Consider the following 13182-nt stretch of genomic DNA (forward strand, 5'->3'; position numbering starts at 1 on the left):
TGCACAATTGTGTCAGATAAGGCTTGGAATAGGCAGGTGCACTGTAACTCCAATGGCCTACTCTGGAGACCCAGTTTCTCCAGCCACTTGCCCTATTCCAAATCACCGGCCACGCGGACTTCCCAGCTTGCCCATGTGCAGTACATGCCCCATCAGCCCACCAGTGGCAGCTGGAGCCTCTGCACCCATGAGGGGTGAACTGGTCCTGAACCACCTGCCTAGCCATCAGGTCACTGGGATCAAAATCCCACAAATATTTCTTATTAATTCAGTTTTTGTTAAAGACCTTCCTCCACTGATGTTAGGATGGGACTATATCCCACAAAGCCTACAATTTAATTATTAAAATTCCACAAAAATTCCTGAGCAGCAGCTTTCAACTGGTGATAATCAGCCCCAGTTTGGACTGGCTGCCTGTTTAAGTCCTTGCCTCCTCCAGAATTCAAGGTACCCAGGTGTCTCTTATGGGAGGAGGACCCAGGCCAGAAGCACCCTGGCAAGGCAGGTCAGTTTCCTCCAGCTCAGGCTTAAAGGGAAACCTGCCTATTTGTGCAGGTTCAGGCTAGGAAGCAGATAGATTTCATGTGCCCCCAACAGCCAGTCCCAAGATGCCACCACTCTCAACATTTGCCACATCCCAGGTCCCTGGGTCCCCTGACTTGGGTGCCTCGAGAATATGTCAGCCAGCTGAGGACCTCCAGGCCAGTGGATCAGTCCCAAATCAACCCAACAGCCTCCAGGGTGGAAGAAGCCCTCCCTCCAAACACTCTTCTCAGGGGGCAGCTTGAAACAGTGACAGGCCCTAGTGGGACTGGCTGCCTGCCTGGTGGGGTCCCAAGCTCAGGAATCAGGGCTCCTCCATGAGGGGGAGGACACCCCGGCAGCCCCCACCCAGGCCCCACAGGCAAAGCAGGCCAGACTCCTCCTGCTTTACCTCTGGGGGAGCAATACGCTCATTTGTGTAGGACAAGGTCTGGGATTGGGCAGAAGCTGTGGGCCATCCCAGGCCCACCCCAGAGACCCGCCTCTCTGCACGCTCACCCTGTTGCCTAGCTCCCTGGACCTGCAAAACTCGCACATGCTCAGAAGGCGCCTGCTCAGCCCCTTTGGGGGAATCTGGGGCCTTCCTGGCCTGTGGAGCTCAGGCGGGTCCTGAACCACCAGGGGAGCCTCCTGATCAGAGGGATCCCAACCCTGAGAGTCTATGGGAGGTGACAGCTTAAAGGTGGTGGCAGGCAGTCCTCATTTGGACTGCTTGCCCGATGGGGTCCCCAGCAGCCCCGGTAATCAAGGCCCCCAGAGGCCTTCTGCAGGAGGGTTACCCCTGTCAGCCAGCTCCCACTGGCTCTGGCAATGCAGTGCAGTTGCTTCTAGATTGGCTTTCAGGGGGACGTGTGCGTTTGTGTCAACTAAACCTTCCGACGAATCTGATGCCAGCCTGCTCCTGTGACCTGGCCTCTCCCCACAGATGCTCTGTTCCAGGTGGCAGGTGCTCTGCTCTGCACAGCCCGTGGACACACTCTCTGTACCTAGTCGGTCCACATTTCCCCATCTCTGCCTTCCAGCAGGATATGTGCCTTCGTGTAGGTTTGGACTGAAATTAGGCAGACGTGCATCCCCAGGCACCTGCTCCTGTGACTTGGCCTATCCCTAGAACTTCCCTGATACAGGTGCCTGGCTCCCCTGGTTTATCTGGTCACATGGTCATGTGAGTTGGCCTTGGTGAGCCCAGTCTCGGAAGCTCAGGCCCATCCTCAACCACTTGCATAGCCTCCAGGGCACAGGAAACCCATCCACTGAAAATCTTGCTGAGGTGACAGCTTTAAACTGGTGACAGTCACCATTTAGACAGACTGCCTGGATACGGGTGTGTGTGTGTGTGTGTGTGTGTGTGTGTGTGTGTGTGTGTGCCAAGCTTCTCCAGAGCTCAAAGCCCCTTGGGTATAGCTTTTTGAAGGCCACCCAACCCGTGGTCAGGCCCCAACCTGGACAATGCAAGTTCTCCAGCTCTTCCCTGAAGGGGAATAGGCCCAATTATGCAGGTTAAGACTTAGTTAAGGCTTAGCAAAGGCTAGTGCCTGGGACTCCCAACAGTTTCCTCCTGGTAACCAGTCTCACTCAACACTGCCCTGTTCTAGGTCCCAAATATCCTGGCCTGCTGTGAGCTGGCCTGGGGCTGCAGGGGACACCCCAGGCCTGTGGACATATGGCCTAGCCAACCACCTGCATGCAGAGCCTCTAGGGTGGAGGGAGCCCACACTCTGAGTGTCTTCCTGAGGCTTTATTTTACACTAAGGACTATTCAGTCCTCTTTGGGACTGGTTGCCTCTCTGTGGCCTGGAGCTCCCCAGATATCATGGCTTCCCAGATATCTCTTCTTGGGGGGTACCCCCAACCATCCCACACAACCCTTCCATAGCTCACGGCTCCTACTGCTGCTGTGACTGTTCCTCTTCAGCCACTTGTCCTTAGTTACCTTGACCTGGGGTGCCCAACAGATGTACAGTCAGCACCCTGTCAGCTCCAAATCTGTGGAGCTCTTGCTTGATCATGAGCACCCAAATGGGCTCAGGATGCTGGATGCCCACACCCTGAATATTTTTCTGAGGCTACAGTCTTGTTTATTACCAACAGATTTATGGTTCAGATGCCTGTTGACCTGTTGAATTTTCAAGAGCAGCTGCTTGTAAAACGGTAGCCACTTCTGGCCCAGTTTAAAGGTCTGTCCAGTTCGAGTTTCTTAGCTATGTGTTTCAAAAAGGATAATGGAGCTTTTCTCAAAATGGAGTTTTTCATGTACAGAAGTTTTATCCAAGTCCACACCAGGGATCTCAAACACAGAAAGGGTCTCCAGAAGCTGCTCATGGCTCTCAGAGGAGAGGGAGGATGCCCAAGGGAAAGCCCTAGCTTGCAAATGTGCAAGCTGTTTGTCCCTGAAGACAGAGCTGGAGGATCCTGGGCTGCATGGCCCTGGCAGGGCAGGGCTGCTGGCTGGTGATTCCCCCAAGTGTAGAGATGCGGAGGCCTGGTTGCTGGAGAAGCGAGGATCTGCTGGGCTGCAAATCTGCTGGGACTGACCAGATTGCTTCAAGGTGATTTGGGGGTATGGGGCTGGGTCCTTGCCACACCCAGCAGGGGTGAGTTGGGTCCTGTGATGCAGGGAAACTGGATCCAAGGCTCTTCCACCCATTCTGTGATGCCTGGAAAGCCACTAAGCTCCAGGGGAAGACCAAAGTCTCTCAAGCTGAAGTCACATTTCCTATTCTTGTTTGGCTTCACCTGTTTTGTTCACTGCAAATTCCCCTAAGTGAGAGGGTGTGGGTGGGCAGTGGGAAGGACACTGACCAGTTGTACCCCCACTAGGCCACCCTCAAGCCTTTAGTGGAAGCTCCATGGTGGCAGGGACCTAGGGTTTGCTCATGACAGATACAGTCACAGCAGTGCCTGCCACTGAGGAGATACTCATAAGTGCTATGTGAAAGATCATTCTGCTTGGGGTCCAGTGCAGCGGGACCAAGGACTCAACTGTGGACTTGTGGCTTCTGTCCCAGAGGAATCCCAGAATGGAGGGATGTGAAAAGTTGTTCAAAGCAGCAATTAAAAACCTTTATTATGGCAGCTGTTTAGAACCAGGTAAAAGTTCTAGAGACATCCAGAGGGCACCACCTGGAAAGGTAGCTCCAACTGGAAGGACCACAGTGACCACTGAAGGCCCTGTGCCCATGTTGAGGCTCACAATCCTGTTGGAGAAGACTTCTGGCTCAGTTAATCTCTTATGTCTACACAGGGTCTTTGGGTTGGGTGTTTTGGGATTTGTCTTTTTCTGACCTCTGATGTCCTGGCAGCTCCCAGGCCATGAGCCATCCCTGTAGAGGCTTTCAGGGGTCACTGAAGTCCTTCCAATTGGAGCTGGGCTTGCACAGAACAAGCCTCCTCCCCTTCCCCAATCTGTTTTCCTGGCCGGAACTGTACATGCTGATCCAAGACTCCTGGGCGGAGGTCACTCATCTCTGACCCGCAAAGTGCAGGGGTGGCCTGTGGTGGGGTAGACCCAATATCTACACCTGGCCCAATATCTTTCAAAACTGAAGGTAAGCAAAAATAGTGTGAAAGAGAAGAAATGAACCAATCTCTTTTTGGGGATGACATGCTCCTATATGCAGAAAAATCATCAATAACCCACACTCAAAAACTAAGAGTCAATAAACTAATTCTGTAAAGTTGCAGGGCATGAGATAGACAAAAACCAGTTGTTTCTATACATTAGCAAGGAACAATCTGAAAAGAAAATTAAGAAAACTTTTTTTTACAGTAATACCCAAAACAATATCTGTGAATAAATCTATTCAAAGAAGTAGAATAGTAGTAGGGTGGCGCAGCGGTTTGGCGCCTGCCTTTGGCCCAGGGCGCGATCCTGGAAACCTGGGATCGAATCCCACATCGGGCTCCCAGTGCATGGAGCCTGCTTCTCCCTCTGCCTGTGTCTTTGCCTCTCTCTCTCTCTCTCTCTCTCTCTGTGACTATCATAAATAAATAAATTGAAAAAAAAAAAACAAAGAAGCAAAAGACTTGCACACTGAAAACTTCTCCATGACATTGCTGCACCAGGTTAAAGAAGACATAAAGAAATGGGAAGACATCTTGTGCTCACGGGTTGGAAAATTTTGTGGCGTGAAGGGGGCAGTGCCACCCAAAGGGATCTGCAGACCCAATACAGGTCCTATTAATGTCTTTCTTCTGCATTTTTTTAAAAAATGATTTTATTTATTCATGACAGAGAGAGAGAGACAGAGAGAGAGAGAGAGAGAGAGAGAGAGAGAGAGAGACAGGCAGAGGGAGAAGCAGGCTCCGTGCAGGGAGCCTGACATGGGACTTGATCCCAGGTCTCCAGGATCACACCCCGGGCTGAAGGTGGCGCTAAACAGCTGGGCCACCAGGGCTGCCCTCTTCTGCATTTTCTAATTGCTGTCAATCCCTTCTGGTAATTTCCTTTTAGACACTGTCACTGGCATCTCTTAAAGTTAGATTGGGTCATTTACATACTTTCCATTTGTCTACTTAAATGTCTTGAACTTAGGGACTACCATTTTAGTAAATGTTTTCATGTCCTTCTCTGGTGAGTCTAACATCTCTGCCAGCTCTGGGTCATTTTCAAAGGATTGACTGGTCTCCTCATTAAGGGTCATTTCTCTGCCTCTTGGCATACCTCAAAATCTTTGATGGAATACCAAACATTCTGTATTTTACCTTGTGGGTTGCTGGATATTTTCATGTTCCTATAAATTTTGAGTTTGGTTCAAAGATGCTTTTACTTGGAAACAATTTGATCATTTCAGGTCTTGCTCTCAGGATTTGTTAAGTGGTCCAGAGCAGTGCATAGTTCAGGCCTAATGAATTCGCAGATCCTAAGGGAAGACCTCCCTGAGTACTCCATGCTAGTACTCCCCTCTCTCCATGAAGTATGAAGGTTTTTTGTTTGTTTTTCTTCCAGTCTATCTGTTGGGAACAAGCACCATTCCCAGTCCTGTATAAGTGCCAGGCACTGAAAAAAAAAAAAAAAGAAAGAAAGAAAAAAAAAGAAAAAGTGCCAGGCACTGTTCCTCTAATCCTTTTTTTTTTTTTTTTTTTTTTTAAAGATTTTTATTTATTTGTTTGAGAGAGAGAGGGAGCAAGAGCACACAAGCAGGGGGAGGGACAGAGAGAGAGGGAGAAGCAGACTCTCTGCTGAGGAAGCCTGATGGGGGCTCAATCTCAGTACCCTGGCTGGGATCATGATCTGAGCTGAAGGCAGATAATTAACTGACTGAGCCACCCAGGTGCCCCCTTCCCCGTCCTTTCAGATAACGTACCCCTGACCTTGGGTAGTTTGCCACATATGGAGGCCCTGGTCAGTACTGCATGCAGTGCTGCATGCTGGAGGGGCCTCTAGACAGATGTTCCTGATTGGCTTTCTGCAGTTCTCTCTTCCCTGGTACCCTGTTCCGTGGCCTCTAGCTACCTTGGCCTCCTTGGACTCAGCACAGGGTCCTCCTCACCTTGAGGTCCACTGGGCTCCTCTTGTTTCCCCTCCCTGTACTTTGCTTGGAAACTCTTTCAGGCAGTAAATGGGAGCAATGGCAGGGCTTATGTGTTTGTTTCCCATCCTTTGGGGATTACCAACCTCTTTCACTTGATGTCCAGTATCTTGAAAATCTGCATTTCATGTATTTTGTCTGGTTTTGTTTGTGTTGTTTTCTTGTTGCAGGCAGAAGAGCAGATTCAGTTCCTATTACTCTGCATTGGTGTAGTGCCCCTATTTTTAAAATCAAGGTTGGAGGGACACCTGGGTGGCTGGGCGGTTGGGCGTCTGCTACCTTTAGCTCAGGGCGTGATCCCGGGGTCTTGGGATCGAGTCCTGCATCAGGCTCCCTGCATGGAGCCTGCTATCCTTCCTCTGCCTGTGTCTCTGCCTCTCTGTGTGTGTCTCTCATGAATAAATAAATAAAATCTTTTAAAAAATAAAATAAAATCAAGGTTGGAAAATGTTGATCTAGATTCTGATACTTTTACAGAACAAAGAATACACCCACAGCTAGGGAGAACCCTTGAAGGAAGAAAACCTTTAAGGTTTGTATTTAAAAAAGCACGGCACCAGTTTTTGCTTGACTCTGTCGGGATTGCAAGAAGCCTGCTGTCCAAGAGCTGAGTGGGTGTTCCTGTGAGGTCTGTGGTGGAAATGATTTTTGCCAGATGACATACCTCTGTAGAAGATTTTTTTTTTTTAAAGATTTTATTTACTTATTTATTTAGGGTGTGCAAGTGGGGGTAGGGACAGAGGAAGAGGGAGACAGAAATCCAAATGGACTCTGGTCAACTCCGAGAACCCCACACTAGGCAGCTCCCACCACCCCGAGATCACCAACCCAGCAGCAATCAAGGGCCAGAAGCCCAACCAACTGGTCACCCAGGTACCCGAGAAGACATTCTTTAACGACTTGATCATTTCTGTTCAAAGGTCCTCCAAAGGAAGTTTAAGATGGCCTGATGGGAAGTCCCCACTTTGAGGTTTCGTAGGGTGTCCCTGGGGCTCAGACTGACTTCTATCCCCTGCGGAGTGAGCAAGAGACAACCGCTTTGCCAAAAGGATGGGCTGCAACCCAAGCAAGGAAGAGAGGGGCAAAGATTCCCAGGCACCTCCCTGTGCTGCTGAGAAGGAAACCCCAGAAAGGGCTCCACCCACAGGGTCCTTCCCTAAGCAACCCAGGAGCACCCAGTAAGACCTCTGTGCACTTGACGGGATGAGCGCTGGGTGTTTATGCTATATGTTGGGAAATCGAACTCCAATAAAAAAAAATACAAAAAGAAAAAGAAAAAAAGAAAGAAAGAAAGAAAGAAAGAAAGAAAGAAAGAAAGAAAGAAAGAAAAAAAGAAAAAAAGAATAAAAGGAAGTGAGGGGCAAAGATTCCCAGGCACCTACCTGCGTTGCTCAGAAGGAAACGCCAGAAAGGGCTCCACCCACAGGGCCGTTCCCTAAGCATCCCAGGAGCACCCAGTAAGACCTCTGGGCACACCCAGTTGGCCTGTTACTGTAACACCCAGTGCTGGGGAAGCACACCAGTTAGAGGCGCACTCACAGCCAAGTGAGTGGTCCAGTCAAGTTCCAGGCATCTGAAAAAACCCCACAGGGACAGACAAGTCTGGAATGAAAGGAATAAGCCCAACACGAAGAGCTGTATCCTCATAAACGGGACATTTCCTCCCGCTGCCTTCTCACCTGGGTATCTCAGCTCGGGTGCTCCTCTTGCCTCCTCCCTAGACGTTTCTTGTCACCACTCTTCCCTTCCCTGAACCTCCTGCCCCAGGGGCGCTCCCGGCCCCCGCGCACCTGGGCACCTGCGCACCTGCCCGCGCGCGCACGGACGCCAACACGGGCTGCGAGGACCGCGGGGGAAGCCTTGCCACCGGCGGGAAAGCGCGGAGCCTGGGCTGGAGGACACGGAGGAGGAGGACGGCTTCCCCCGAGGAGCTCAGCCTCCACTGCCAAGCGCGCCGCGCCGCCCGGGCCGCCCCGGGGCTGCGCGAGCACAGGTCAGGAGCGTCCGCGCCCGCCGCGCCCGCCACGCGGCACATCCCCCGCTGCCCGCTTCCTTTCCAGGCGGGTCCCGGGGAGGGCCCGCCGCGCCGCCTGGTGGCCTCCGGGGGAGGCGCCCAAGGAGCCCCGCGCTCGGGGCGGCAGGTGGCGGGGCCGGAGGCGAGCGGGGTCCCAGGCACACGGGCTCCGCCACCGCCGCGCTCCTCGCCCTGGACCAGACTTCTACAATCAGTCTGCCTTTGCAGGGGGAAAAGCCACATCTGGAAAACACCACCACTACTCCAAAGAGACCAGTACCTGTGCAATTTTATGGTCATCAATGAATGGTGCACTTCTAGGCTTCTAATTTGGCTTGGTCTTCCCTTGCTGTTCTAGATTGTGCTCTGGCGTAGTGGCTTGATTTTACCAAACTGACAAAATTAGAAAATATGTTTTTATTTATTTTATTTTTATTGGAGTTCAATTTGCCAACATACAGCATAACACCCAGTGCTCATCCTGCCAAATGCCCATCACCCAGTCACCCCAACACCCCCCCCCCCACCTCCCTTTCCACTACCCCTTGTTTGTTTCCCAGAGTTAGGTGTCTCTCATGTTTTGTCACCCTCACTGGTATTTTCACTGATTTTCTCTCCTAGAAAAGATGTTTTTAGTTCCAATATTTATTAGCTGGCACCTGAGTCAATAGTGTGGTGATAGGCAGAATAATGCCCTCCTCTGCCTACGAGGTCCCCATTCCAGTCCCTGGAAGCTGTGGATATGTATCAAAGCTGTGGATCATGTAGCAAAGGGGACTCTGCAGATATGCTTTATGTTAAGGGCCTTGAGATGAGGTTATCCTGGATCGTCCAGGTGACCCCCCCCATGTAGATACACGAGGGCCTTGTGAATGGAAAGGGCAGAAAAGGTCAGAATGATGCCTTGTGAGGAGGACTCAACCTGCTGTTGCTAGTGCTGCAGATGGGGAAAGAGGCCATGAGCCAAGGAATGGGGAAGGAGGCTCTAGGTGCTGGAAAAGGCAAAGAGTCAGACTGTCCCCTAGAGTCTCCAGAAGGGAAGGCAGCCCTGATGACACACCTTGATGTTCATCCAGTGAGACCCTGGTTGGAATCCTAACCCACAGAACTGTGAGATAGTAAATGTGCATTCTTTTAAGCCACTAAGTTTATGGTAAATTGTTAGGACAGTAATAGAAACCAATACAAGTGTGATTGGGTCGAGCAGGAACAGGATCTGCTGGATGTAATAAATCCTGCATACATTCTGCAGGTTGAGTGTCAGGTCAAGAGCTAGTTTTACATGTTTAAGTGTTACATGAAGTACTTGCCTCTTTTTCATTTCCATTCTTTCCTATGGGATCACACCCTGATCCCTGCACAGGGCGCAACATGGTTCTTAGGTGAATTATATAAATTGGAAGACTGTGGTTGTCACGCAGATTTTTTTTTTTTTTTTTTTTTTAAAGAATGGGCTCTGCTTCTGTCGCATAGTGGGAAAGGATGTTAACATATAGAAAGTTAAATACTGGAGCATCCTCCTCTCAAAGATATGTAGGGGTTTTTTTTGCAACTAGTTTTCTTAAGGTAGGGAACTACTTTTTAACACTCACAGAGAGTGGAATGTGAGAATAGTTTTAGTTTTTTTCCCCAAAAAGGACTTGTAACTGGATCCTGAGCAGATCTGAGATTTACATGATATGTTGTTGCTTTTTATAAATGTTATGCACATAAAATAGATATCTTAGAGGCAATATTTGAGTTCTTCATTGATTACTGATTATTTTATCAACACCTACCAGACCTAGCAGCACAGGGATGAAGGTAAAGTTTCTGGGATACTTGAATAAGCACAGGGTAGGAGGGCCTCACATTTTGCTACTTTAATACTTTATGGCTTTGCTGGCTTTTCACCCATTCTGCAGATTCTGCCAGCAAGCTCCTCCGTACTGACAGCCAAACATGCTCATGTAGCCCTGAAGCCACCAGGTGTGAAAGCAGATGTCGAGGCCACTCCATCCATCATGGAAGTGGGGCATGTCTCCACCGCAGGCAGGAGTCTGTTGGTGGATCTTTTTGGTGGTGGTGATTGTGGTGACAGTGGTTGTTTGTAGTCTTAATTTTTCAACTGTTTCTGGGAAATAACTCTGGAGTGATAGTTTTATTTTAGTGCTGGAAGGCAAAAGGACACAACTAAGGAATATTTAAAGATTTTTATGTCAACATTTATGGAATGACATATACTTCCCAGTGATGGGTTCTTAATTAAAGTAAAACTAATTTATCTACAATTTTGACACAATGTTGTAGAAGGTTCTGTAAACTGTGGTCCACAGCCCACTTGTATCAGAACCACCTAGGGTGTTTATGTCAAATGTGCAGATTCTAGGGCCGCACACCAGCTCAATCTCTTGGGACTCTATAGAGCCCAGGAAGTGGCTTCTATAATCTCCATTGCTGATTCTAAGTCGGCCCACATCTAAGAATCGCTCTCTCATCTCTTTCAACTGGGGATTCTTACAAAATGACAAGAAAAAACATATTCTTGTAAACTTAGATTTCAAGCATTAGACCACGAGCTTCTTAACAAGTGTATCTTTCCTACTCTTGCACACTCAGCTCGGAGATTGTGCGGAAATTGGAAACAAAGCAGGTGAAGGAAAAAATGTTTATTTCTTTTATAACATTTTGCTTTTCTAGCCACCCAAAGAACTGTGTATCATTTCCTCTAATGGACCCTGTTCACCAGTTATATTGACTGTCAGCATATCGCTATGGCAACACATATGCTTATGTATCATACATTTATACACACATTCTAAAGCACCATGACACACAGGCTAGGCTTCTGCACAAAAGCCACATACGCATGATCATTGGTTTACTTTACACAAGACTTTCAGTGGCTTGGTCTGGTCATTAGGCCCAGCCCCCACCCCCCCCACCCCAGAGGAGTTCAGATGATGAAATGGGACAGTGTATTTAGATTGAGGCCGCCACACTTTGGAGATCATAAAAGAATGGAAATAGGAGGTGCTAGGCTAAGCATGAGATGGTACCTGGAAGTCACTGCTTCACCATGTGGATTCAAAGCACTGGTGTGTTGCAGTGTAGACTGACACTCAGCCTGATGGTGACCCAGCTGACCTAGCCTTGGGTTGGGTGTGCATCTGGGTGTAGGGCTAGCTGAGCCCTACTGCCAACAGAGCATTGTTGGTCATGTGCTTTTGGAATTGCTGAGGAGCTCTAGTGTGGGGACTGGGTGCCCCATTCCTAGGAAGTGGGGTCCTGTTTCCCCTGAGTTGACCATCTGAGGATAAGTGCTGACGGGAGATATAATGGGATGCATTTACCATATATGCCATGTTTCACATGACCCAGTGATACTGGTTACAGGCCTTCATCAAACACATCCATATTCCCACAAGGAGCTATGTTGGATAAATGAGGGCCATGAATATCCTTTTGTTAATTCAGTTATGTTTTGTCACCGAGTGCATGAAAAAGATTTCAATTCACAGATCTAATTGGATTGTAGAATTAAGAATAAGGGATTATGGGGCTTTAGTGGTAGTAGTTTTGAAATGAATCCTAAAGACCCATAAAGAGAAAGTAAGACATGAAAAGGAAGGTATTTCTGGGTGAAGCTGTTTGCAGAGACTAACCCCAAAGATGTTCCTCTGTTTTTTTCTCTAAATCTAAATTCTCACAAAGCTCTTATTACTATGTATTCCCCTTAATCTTCCTGACAGCACCTAGATTAGACCCTCATCATTTCACTTCCCCCGTTCAGGAGGTTTCCCTGGTTCTAAGGTCTCCTGACTCCAGCTGTCCCACCAGCCTTACCATCAGAGAGTTCTGTGTCCATCACATACCTACTGTACTCAGGAAAAAAAAATCATTTTCCATTGTATGCTATGTAAAATGTATACTTTCATCCAGCCTTGTAGGTCTTCTATATGCTGGCAACCATTCTTTCAACTGCCCTGACTTCTCACACCCCCTAATACACAGCTCTCCTCTAGGCAAGCAGGACCCAATGCTCCCCTGACTTCGTACATAAGCTATTCTCTCAGCATGCTGTTCCCCCTATATTGCCTCAATTTCTGACTCACCAGCAAATTAGGAAATTCAGTCATGCTTTATGAAAACTCAAAGTTCGCCCAACAGTGAACATTCTTAATAAACCAGATTGCTTAAGGAATTTTAAAACATATAATCAAAGAACTTAGAATTGAAAGGATAGGGAGTCAACTGCCCACCCAAAGCAAGAACTGCTTCCATGTGATATTTGACAAACCATCTTTTCTATGTAAAGAGGGCCTGAATGGGGAGCTTACTTACAAAACCAGCCATTCCTTCACTAGAAGGCTCAAGCGGTAAGGGAAGCATCAGTTAAGTAGATTCCATGAACCTGCACCCTTTGCCCCTTGTTCTGTCCTCCAAGGGACACAAAGCACATCAACTCTTTCTTCACTTTCATGAAGTTCTTCAAGTATTTAAAGCTAGTTCTCACCCCCTCATCATCCTTTCTAGACCTAAACATTTTTAGTCTCTTCAACCAGTTTGAGATTTCTGGTCCCTCAGTATTGTGGTCCCTGTGTTAGTTATGTTCCCTGGTTTGCCAATGTCCCTTTTACAAGATGGTGCCTCATAATCTAACGATATTTCCGACATGGTCTCACCATAAGGACACCTCTCTTACACAACTGTGGTGTCAGGTGGCTTTTCTAGCAACTTTGATCTACAAGTTCTTTGTATGTTTGTGTTCCCACCTAACTCCCTCATCCTCAAGCTCACAGATGGCACATCCTCTTGTACTTCTACCACTGATATTAGTGCTCAAGCTCAGGACTTTGTTTGTATTTGCTGACTTTCATCATATTGACATCAGCCCTCTGTTCCAGACTGCTTGGATTTATTAAATTTACATTTAGAATACCCTCTGATTGAAAAAGCATGGGGAAATGTAAGAAGATTCTCAAATATTGAAATACAAATATTCTCATTTCAGCAGGTGGTGAAAAGTGCTCAAAGAATTTAAAACTCAGATACAGGCTTGAAATTTAGGTTCTATTAGTGGTATTTCTATAATTTTTTTAATCTTTTAATTTT

The 13182-nt window shown here is 48.0% G+C and overlaps 1 protein-coding gene across 1 annotated transcript in view; it reads right to left on the bottom strand.

Moving 5' to 3' along the window:
• The window catches only part of LOC144320752 (uncharacterized), a 44292-nt gene that overhangs the window by 20092 nt on the left and 11018 nt on the right, over positions 1-13182 (bottom strand). The window contains exon 3 of the mRNA XM_077909672.1: positions 8369-8481. Within this exon, the coding sequence (XP_077765798.1) occupies positions 8369-8388 (20 nt within the window). The 5' untranslated portion in view covers positions 8389-8481. The remainder of the gene's footprint in view (positions 1-8368; positions 8482-13182) is intronic.

Source organism: Canis aureus, chromosome 1 (assembly GCF_053574225.1).
Source record: "Canis aureus isolate CA01 chromosome 1, VMU_Caureus_v.1.0, whole genome shotgun sequence".
Taxonomy (NCBI): Eukaryota; Metazoa; Chordata; class Mammalia; order Carnivora; family Canidae; genus Canis; species Canis aureus.